At 42.1% G+C, this 10,843-nt stretch overlaps 1 protein-coding gene across 1 annotated transcript; it reads right to left on the bottom strand.

Moving 5' to 3' along the window:
- Positions 1 to 547: 547 nt before the first annotated feature.
- LOC122064744 (serine/threonine-protein kinase STY46-like) lies at positions 548 to 9,622 on the bottom strand. The gene is made up of 3 exons (XM_042628501.1): positions 9,402 to 9,622; positions 866 to 1,061; positions 548 to 771 (listed from the first exon to the last, which is right to left on the bottom strand). The coding sequence occupies exons 1-3, from the start codon at positions 9,483 to 9,485 to the stop codon at positions 548 to 550; spliced, it is 504 nt and encodes a 167-aa protein (XP_042484435.1). The 5' UTR covers positions 9,486 to 9,622.
- Between the last annotated feature and the right edge of the window lie 1,221 nt (positions 9,623 to 10,843).

Raw genomic sequence — 10,843 nt, 5'->3', positions numbered from 1 at the left:
GCCTAAGACTTTTTATTTTATGAGACTTCTAGAAACTCTCTCTACTAAGAGTTTCTAAAGAGTTACTATTTCCATGAGTTGTTATTTAAATATTTCTTAGCTGTGAAGGATATCTCCAACACTTGGAGAGTTTCTAATTTGGATTGTATTTAATTACTTATTATAAAATAAAGACAAGGAACCAGCCTCCTACAACTAGGGCTAAAGTAACTTAGTCTACCTTGGAAAGGTTGGAAGAAATTCCCAACTTGTGACACATATCTTAATAGTTTCTATTTTGTGCACTACACTATTATTTAAAATCCAACCATTGGGTCTCTTGGGCTTTAGCATTGTTTTTGGCTGGTTACAAGCACTTGTAAAAATATTTGAGTATTAACCTAAGCTATTGGTTTTCATTATTTGAAATATTAAATCTAACATATTATAGAAACACATCAAACGGGGAGAGAGAGAGAGAGAGGGATATACATTATTTTGAAATGGGTCTTCATTTGTGAGAATTCCCCAAAAGATGAGAGAAAAACTGTAAACGTCAACTTTATGATTATGCTCTTCCTCTTGAAAAAGCTGACAAGACACAAGCAGAAATATTGTCATTAAACTTAAAGGCACAACAAAGCTTTGTATTTTCAAATATGATTCTTACCTCAGGAGCCACCCATGCAAGTGATTTATTTTCGAAGTTGAGCTTTTCTCTTAGACTCTTCCCCCAAGCTTCCCCAAAGTCCACCTTCAACCTCTCTTGAGATCTAGTGAAAAGAACATTTCCTGCAAAAAAAAAAAATGGTATAATGACTATAATTAGTGGGTATGTATTATAAGTAAACAATTTAATAAGAAGAAAAAAATAGCATATTATTACCAGGATGCAAATCTCTATGGACAATGTTTCTCTCGTGGAGAAAATGCATTGCCTTCGCTATCTCAAGTGAATATCGAATGGCCTGCTTAGGATCAATCCTACCAGGTCTTAAGCTCTGAAGATAGTCTCTCAAAGATCCACCCTGCATCAACTCAGTGAGTATGACGAAAGGTGGGTGATCTGAAGCTCCGATAAACTATTCTAGCAAAAAATAAAAACATCTCAACAATAGTTGTTAAAGAGCATGAAAAAAAAAAATTAATCTACTTGAACCTTAATTTGGCACATAATGTATCTTTTTTTTTGCTAGAAATCAAAATTGTATTAAAATGGAGAATAAAAAGATATCAGGGTACAGCAAGAAATAACCAAAGCAAAAGAAAAGAACCCCACCTTCGGCATTGCCATCAGCAGGGACCTCCAAAGCTATCTACAGAATCTAAATCTTGGTTTGGAGAAAGAATCCCATCTAATCTCCTCAATAATATGAGTAGGAAATTCCTCCATAGTTCCAGATAACCCTGTTTTTGCAGCTGATTTTGCGAGGTAATCCGCAATAGGATTGGCTTCCCTGTAGCAATGAGAAATCTTCCAGGATATAGAATTGAGGTAGTGCTGTAAAGAGAGCCACTCTTGCAGGGCAAACCAAGGGAGAGACTTGCCTTGAACAGAGTTGACTACTGCCACAGAGTCAGATTCAATCCACAAGTTTGTAATCCTTTGACCCATTGCATGACGGATACCATGAAGAAAAGTCATGAATTCTGCATAGTAGTTCGTACTGATGCCAAAGAAATGCTTGAAGGAGAATATAACTTTCCCATTGGAATCACGAATGACACCCCCTCCTCCTGCTCGACCAGGGTTTCCCATGGAACTACCATCAATGTTTATCTTTGACCAGGCGAGTGGAGGCTTGCACCAAATGACTTCAAGAATGGAAGGAGGGTCGCCTGGAACTGCATGTAACCCTAGTTTCCTGCAGCAAAGAAGATCAGCAGTAGTCCGAATGACCCCTTTTAAGTTGAGATTAGACTCCTTGAGCGTTCTCAATATTTTCATGAATAGCAGAGAGGCATCCGTACTCTTACCACCATGCCATCGATGATTCCTTTCTTGCCAAATAGTGTCGGTCACTATAATCAAACCAGCCGCCCAAGGATCCTTTACCGACAAAATTCTTCGCTTTCGTTTCCACCAGGATATCAAATCAGCAATGGAGGATTGATCCTTCCAATGAAAACCAAAACAACTGAAGAAATTTTCCCAAAGGACCCGAGAAACACTACAATTTAAGAAGAGATGGGGTAGAGTCTCAGCATGAAGACCGCACATGATGCATTTGGAGGCTAAAGAGATGCCTTTTTTCCTAATGATATCATCAGTAGTAAGCTTCTGGTGACACAGACGCCAGCCAAAAATTGACTGACGAGGAGAGAGGCCTTTCATCCAGACCAGCTCATGCCAAGGAACCTTGGGATTTCGGCGGCGAATATCATTCCAGGCTGAGAAAGTACTGAACTGACCAGAGGTAGAGAGGGTCCAAATACATGTATCTTTTATGTTACCTCTAGGGATATTGATAGTTGAAGCAGCGAGAAAAAAATCTTGAAGAAGAGAAGATGAAACCGTGGGGAAGTTCCACTCATTATTGTCAATAAAGGCCGCAACTGTCATGGAGGAAGATGCAAACAACTCATCTCTCAAACCTGCCTTTTGTTGAAAAGATTCAGAGTCAACCCATCTATCTTTCCAGCAGTTTATGGAGACCCCATTACCCACCACCCATCGCTCTTTGCTAGAGACAAGAGACCACATTCTTCGAAGGCCTGGCCAAATGGTGGAAGATTTATACCCTTTCTTAAGCTCCCCATTTTTCTTCAAAAATCGAGCATTAATAATGCTGGACAGGGCTGATGTAGAGTGTCTTATATTCCATACCTGCTTACAGAGAAAAGCTTTATTGACATCCCTTAGACGCCTAATTCCCAGCCCTCCTTCTTGTTTAGGCTTGCAGATTGAGTCCCAACTAACTGTAACTCCTTTGGCTGTTTCAGGATCGCCACTCCAAATGAAATTCCTCATCCATCTCTCCATGATGTTCAGTAAAGAGCTAGGCCACCAGTATACAGAGAAGTTGTGGGACGGCATACCAGAAATAACAGATCGAACCAGCTCCACCCTACCAGCCATGGAGAGGAGCTTTCCTTTCCAACCAGCCATCCTTCCTTTAATTTTATCCATCACCGGGAGGAGAGGTTCCCGAGTGACTCTACCCTTGAAAATTTCCAGTCCCAGATATTTTGTAGGGAACTTGCAGATGGAGATTCCAAGGGTATCAGAGATGAGTTGCTTTCTATCAAGAGACATCTTCCCCAAAAAAAGTTTACTTTTGTTGAGATTGATTTGTTGACCAGAAAACTGCTGATACTTTGTAAGGAAGTCATGGAAATGTCTGACATATTTGATGGAGCCATTTAAAAAGAAGAAAATATCGTCTGCAAAGAGGAGAAAACCTGGCATTTGGACACCACGAGGACCCTTGATGGCTTGAAGTTTCTTGTCTTGAAGCATAAGGCGAATTCCCCTACACAGGACCTCCTCGGCAAGGATAAATAAAAGAGGGGAGATGGGGTCACCCTGACGCAGGCCTCGTTCAACACCAAAGAATCCAACCGGACCTCCATTGAGCAACACTGAAATTCTGGATGTACGAAGAATTTGATGCAACCAATCAATCCAAGTATCAGGGAAGCCAAACTTTTTCAAGACCTTGAAAAGAAAGCTCCAAGATATAGTGTCAAAGGCTTTCTGGATATCAATTTTTATCCCCATACCTCCACCTCTTGTACCCTCAAACATGAGATTAGCTAACTCTGAAGCGAGGCTGATATTAGTCTGAATAACCTTGCCCTTCTGAAAGGCGCCTTGCTCTTCTGAAATGAGCTTAGGGAGGAGAGAAGAGAGTCTTGTAGCCATAACCTTGGACAAAATTTTACAGAAAAAGTTTTGCATGCAAATCGGCCTGAACTTGTCCAGAGAAGTCGCACCTTCCATTTTCGGGATGAGAACCAAGAAGCTATTATTGATACCTTTAGGAAGGGTTCCAGAGCTGAAAAAATTCTTCACAGCACGGCAAACATCAAAACCAATTAGCTCCCAACAATGTCTGAAGAACGCACCAGAGTAACCGTCTGGGCCTGGAGAACTATCAGGGTCCAGGTCCCAAATTGCATTCTTGATCTCTTGATCATTTGGGATGACTTCCAATCCTCTAACGTCAATCTTGTCAAGGATATGGGGAATGCAGTCCAATAGCGATCCATGGTCAAGGGTGGGGCTGGCTTTATAGATAGCTTTATAGTACTCCTCAACATGAATAGCCAAATCATCCATGCTTGATGTAATTGTACCATCAGTTTTTTGAAGAGAGCGAATCGAGTTCTTCACCCTTCTGATTTTCGCAGATAAGTGGAAAAATCTAGAGTTTCGGTCTCCTTGAGAGAGCCATCTATTTCTTGCTTTTTCTGCCCATAGCTTTTCATGGACAAGGAGAGCTTTCAAGTATCTGGATTTAGCATCAGCTTCCAAATTAAAAATACGGTCATCAATACCATAGGAATCTATCTGAGATTGAATTTGCTGAAGACCATCTTTTGCAGCTTTTAATTCCGCATCTAGGTTTGGGAACACTGATCTTGCCCAACTTCTGAGAATAGGCTTGAGGCGTTTCAGCTTAAGAGCAAGAGAAAAAATAGGATAGCCATCCACAGGTTCACTCCAGGATTTATTGACCACATCCATAAATTCCTCATGGTCCATCCAAAATCGTTGGATGCGAAAGGGGCAATTTGCAGGTTTCATCATTGAATCCGAGGTAATGCACAGGGGGGAATGGTCAGAAGAAAACCGCTGCATCACCTCCTGGGTACAGTCATGAAAGTGGTTTATCCATTCTTCATTACAAAAAGACCTGTCCAGAATTGCCAAAACATTCCCACGCTTCCTGTTATTCGTCCAAGTAAATTTATGCCCTTGAGAAGGAACTGAAATCAGGTTGCAAGCATCCACAGCCGCATTGAACTCAGACGCAGACCCAAGATTAAAGGCGCCCGGACCCTTTTTTTCGAACGAAAAAAGGGAGGCATTGAAGTCACCTGTAACTAGCCAAGGGGAGGAGCCAATTGGAGTCGCTGCAAGAGCCATCCATAGCTCTCTTCTAGAAGCTCGGAAACAACTCGCATGTACAAAAGTTATGTAAATAGAATTGTTTCTCCAATTTATACACAGTGAAATAAACTGGTCAGACATGGAAATAATAGTTGGTTTGGTGAGAGACCTCTTCCAAATGACCCATAGGTTTGGGTTTTTATCAGTGCGAATATTATGAATAAAGCATGCATCATATCCCAGTTTATTAAAAAATAAAGAAGGGAAAGCAGCTACCTCCACCATTGGTTCAGCTAGACAAACCACATCAGGGTGCTTGTCTAGGAGAATATTGCTGAGAGTTGCACGACCAGCAGCCTTCTTCATCCCTCTGATATTCCAGAAGAGGGCACGCATCATAGACATTTGGAAGAGGCAATACGGTCAGACTTTCTAGTCTGCTCCACAGTGAACAATTGTCCTTGAAACTGTTTCCATGCCGTGGCATTGTTCCTTCTGGAGGGCAGCAGCATCAATGGCGCCAACTTCCGGGTAGTGGAGGGTGAGATGACCATTATCCATAGCACTTGAAGTAATGGAATTTATCACATGATCACTGTGGACAGAGAGTTGACAAGAGCCAGTAATCAGAACTGGATTAGCCGCACAACCTGGAGAAACCAGAATGCCATGTTCTGGAATTGAGTTAGTCTCAGTGGTTTGGTTCACCATATTGGGTTTGTTTGACCCGTGTAAAGGAACCGAACCATCTCTGTTGCATGGGTCATCCAATCGATCTGCAATTGGATTATTCCTCAAATTGGCTGAGGAAGATCCTTCAAAAATAGGTAACTCAATAGCTAAAATCCCCTCTTGCGTATCCAAGTTTCCATACAAAGCTGGATCACAATTATGGGAGATGGTTGGCAATTTTGAATTTGAATTCTTTCCTATTGAGGGCTCACCACCATTCCTGCCGGAAATCTCCATACCAGCCGCCCCCAAAGACGACTTCTCCACCCAAACAGCCCCAACAACACCACAAGCATCATCCTTGTCTTTGCGTGCGGCATTGGCGATGCGTTTCTCTTTACAGTTTTGGATGGTATGACCAAGTTTTTTACAAAAACCACACTTTCCCAAAGCGTCTTCATATATGATTTTTTGTTTGAACCAAAAAAGATCACCTGTTCCAGGTTGTCGCCGTTCAACCTGGATTTCTTCCAACCTCTGCACTGAAGTATCCATCTCCACGAGGACACGAGCAAAGTTCCCTATGGATGCATTTCGTGTTCTTTTATCAATGTCCAGGGGGCGCCCCACGGCTTTTGCCATCGAAAGGAGGATCCGCTCGTGCCAATATTCGAAGGGGAGCCCAGGAAATCGAATCCAGACAAGCTTAGAAATAGGAGAGTTATCATGGATATTAAAATCCGGCTTCCACCGCTGGAAGCGAATAAACTGCCGTCCGATCTTGATAGGACTTTGTTTCCAGATGTTTGTCATGTCTTTCTCAGCCTCAAATTGGAATAACGTGTAGCCTAATCCCATAGGTTTTATAAAAACCTTCTCTTTAAGTTTCCAAGAATTCACAGCTTCCTTCCGAACTTCATCCAAAGAAATAAACCGAAAATTTATTCTGGCCACCAAAGCAAAGCGATATCGGAGAAGACGTTCCTCATAGGCATCTTGGGGAATCACGATTTTAGTGAGATTTCCGGCATGAATAGGGTCAGGTAGGTCGGCAACATCAGGGAGAACGCCTCCAACCGCCTTAGAGAATGATTTTTTAGGGAGGGAAGAAAGGCCAGTATTGCAAACATCCACAATAGGCACAGCAGGTGTAGGCGTGCAACCTGTTCCAAAAGATAGGCGGGGCTGCAGGAAATCCGTAATGAGTCTCTGCTTTGCGCGATCAGGCGGGCGGCCTCCGGCCAGAAACCCAATCTCCTCCACCGTAGAGTTTCTCTCTCCACTTACCATTGTTTTCCTCAATCCACAGTTCGGCTGGTTTGAAAAGGGTGATTGGAGATACTGTCCGATCTCCCCCTCTTGAAATCAAAACGAAACTGAGAAATCTCCCTCACCCTTCGGACGCCGTGAGAACTTCAGATCTGCCCGGATCTACTCGGATCTGCTCGGATCTGCTAGTATCTGCTCAGATCTGCACTTCTTCTTCTTCTTCTTCTTCTTCTTCTTCTTCTTCTTCTTCTTCTTCTTCTCTTCTTCTCTTCTTCTCTTCTTCTACCTTGAGCGGCGTGAACGGCAGAGCTTACAACGGCGTGAACGGCGGAGCTTGCAGTAACGTGAACTGTGGAGCTTGCAGCGGCGACGGTGGAACGACAAAGAAAGAGAGAGAGCTTGCTGCAACGTCAACAAAACGAGAGCTTGCAGTGGCGTGAACGACGGAGTCACTTCCTTATCTCTCTCTCTCTCTCTCTCCACAAAAGCAACCTCTCTTTCCTGATCGCCTCTGATCGCCTCTGGAACTGCGATCGCCTCTCGCCTGAGGGTGATCGGGTCTCTCCGCCGATGATCCTCACGATCGCCTCTCGCCAGGGTGATCGGGTCTCTCCGCCTGAGGGTGATCGGGTCTCTCCGCCTGAGGGTGATCGGGTCTCTCCGCCTCTCGCCTGAGGGTGATCGAGATTTTCAATACAAGTTTGAACTCATAATGTATCCAACTAGTTATAACAACCAAATATGTTAAAACTTAGGACAGATGCAAGCAAACTTAGAAACCCAAACCAAATCGGTACCGGCCCAACTTGTGTTTTTGGACCAACAAGGGGTTAGTTAGTCATTTGGGGTTATTATTATAATTTACAAATTATATATTTATTATTTGAGATAGTCATACATAGATAAAATGTAACTTAACATCAATTATCCTTGGATTGACTATCGATGAGCCTCTTTTGAGATATTCTAACCTCATTAGGAATCTGTTATATCACAGCATCCAGTCGTTGGGTTGCTTGGAGATTTTGGTGTTATATTCTACCCTACAGAATTAGCCCTCGACCAGGACATTACTCAGATCAGATCTATCCATTTGACTCAAGCAGAGTTTAGGGTTCTCCTGAACTCTGGAAATTTCCCTTGTCTGCGATCTGCTCTCGGGATTCTGATGAATTCCATCTTTAGGAACTTCAGACCACATCAGAATCTGCAAGCGTATTGTTTGATTGTTTCACACCGATGAAACTGTTTTAGCTAAGCCATCTTACGAGGTTGAACAAATTTAGTACTTTACAACCAAATAAGCTAAGAAACTATACCTTTAATTATGTAGTGTCGTGGGTTTGATGTTGATGCAGGGGAATTCAAAACCTACTCCCACAAGAGAAGCAAACTGGCCTCGAAGGCCTTGAGGCAAATAGATCTTAAAGGGGCCTTTTAATCTGTTTTCCCAGACAGGCCTTAGTAGCCTTTTTAAATATGGTGATGCAGTTGCCTGGCTGGACTGGAACGACCCTCTTTGGAGACCTAAGGTAAGACCCACCCGGCCCAACTCAGTTTTTTTGTCCAAAGGGGGTTGGTAGCTTACATAGGATGCAATCTTTAAATTTATGCATCTTTAAATTTATTTTACTTTATTTGGGTGGGTGAATTACGGAGGAATTATTTTTGTAGTTTTTATATTTGAGATGTTTACTAGAATATTTAGTTTCAACTTTAGTTGGATTTCCATTATTATATAAGAGCATTTTTTTAATATTGATGTAATAAGATAAATTTGAATTGAATAAACCGAAATTAATTGAGCTGTTGTGGTGTGTTGCAAGGCTTGTTGGACAGTTCTTCAACCAGTATTTGAGACTTCTGTGAGTTGCATTTGAAATGCCTCCTAGTTGCTAACCACCTCCTAAATCCCTGAATTAGTTTGAGCTTAGGGAGCACTCTTCAATCCAACCTTCCCATGGCCTGTTGGTTTTCTTTCTGCTTCCTAGGTTGTCTGGTGGTTGAAGATGAGACAAATCCCTCTCCACTATATTCCTATATTAGCTTTTACGTTAGTTTCCCGTTTTGCCCTTCCCTTTGTTCTTCGTTTTATTATATCCTCATTTTGCTTTTAGTTCCAAGATTAACCCCTTCCCAGTTATGCCTTTCCTTCCACTTATTTTGTCCCTTCTTCTTGTACTCTTGAACTTCCACTAATTTACTGCACTGCCACTACATACATTATTTTAGTTTTTGGTTGCTATTTTACATTTGTGAAGTGGTGGACAGAGATAAAATTTACAGATTTTCCATTAGGGCAAGAGAACACTCCCTCTTACATACCAAAGGGTATGACCAATAACAGAGCATGCAAAAGCATCTTCAACACGGGATAACAGGTACACACATACCTTCACTATTTGAAAGAGAAAACAAAACATACCTTCACTATTGATCGATCATGGACTTCGGACAACAGTGTTATCTCCTTCTGAATATCGGCTTTGCGATTGCGAATCGATCTCATAATCTTGATCACAACAGGAAGTTCTCGATAACTGAGTCAAGAAAAATAACAAGAATAAAAATCTGGGAACAGAAGCCCCTCAAAAGTTGATTGGAGCTATATGATTTACATAGGTGTAGTCTTTGAAGCCTGTCATAAGAGAAGGGGAAACAGAATGCTAATCTTCAGTTAGATTTAACAAGGTTACACACGCCCAACAAAAAGTCAATTTATTTTTCCCACCCTATCAAGCTCCATAGACCAGCTCCAACTAGGAACGGGTAGTGTGTTGGGGGGAAGGAGGTGGTGCAGAATCTCCAACTCGAGACATGCCAAAGAGCACCTGCATCAGCATACAGGGGCAACGCCAACTGCGGAAAGAAGTTCACTAGCAATGCAGAAATCTAGTCAGGATCCTCCAATCAAGTTCCTATATGAAATTTTAGGAGTTCATGAAAGCCAACATCGACTTTCTCAAGTCCATTATGAAAGTTCAGGAATAAAAAATCCAGAACCACCAAACAACTTCAAAGTCGGTTTCGAGCTTCCCACCCGCCAGCATCGAATGTCAGAAGCCCGTTCTTCATAAAATCCAACTTGTGATCTTCAACAGTTCATAAACACCACATGTAGTGAGCAGTCACGGAATACTGCTACTATTCATTATGAGTGTTAATAACTTATTTTAGCCAAAAAAAAAAAAGTGCTAATAACTTAGCCAGCTTGAATGGTCAGACCTGACCTTTTCTTCCATACAATTGCTAATCAATCATGCCAGGAGATGAGTTCTTCCCCCTCCACAGGTCCTTGTAGAATCTGAGTTCCAGGCACCAGAAGTTTAGGTCTAGTATGAGGAAGCTCCTGAGGAGCAATTGCCCGATACAGGTAATGGACAACCGGTCGTACTCCAGATTCTGTCTACTGGTGAGCAACCAAAGTTCTGATCGACAGACAGGGTTATGTGAAACATATGTATTGGCTTTGAGAGAGGGTGGTCTACAATCAGCCCGGCAGATAGGGGAGGATAGGAAGTCACTCCACTTCTAATGGAGGGAAAAGAAGACTCAGCTGCTTTCGCACCTGCCCTGCAATTGAGTCCTTTTTACAGAAAATAGAATCAATTTTTTGAGAGAGAAACTTATTTTCGACGCTCCAACAAAACTTGGTGAGAATGAAAACAGCAGAAGAATTAGCCACATGATCACGAACATCTGTTGCGATCACAACGGTTACATATATGAGATTAAGAGTGGGCTAACCCATGCCACTGGTCACTCTTTCTAAGATCGTTATGGTGTAAATTAGATTTTTCTGAATTGAGCTCCAAGATATAATAGCCCAAAAGCCTCTTCCAATAGTTGCTGCACTCAACTAATGGG

Source organism: Macadamia integrifolia, unplaced genomic scaffold, assembly GCF_013358625.1.
Source record: "Macadamia integrifolia cultivar HAES 741 unplaced genomic scaffold, SCU_Mint_v3 scaffold1745, whole genome shotgun sequence".
NCBI lineage: Eukaryota > Viridiplantae > Streptophyta > Magnoliopsida > Proteales > Proteaceae > Macadamia > Macadamia integrifolia.
The sequence above is the reverse complement of the archived record's forward strand: the minus strand, read 5'-3'. Positions and strand labels throughout refer to the sequence as shown.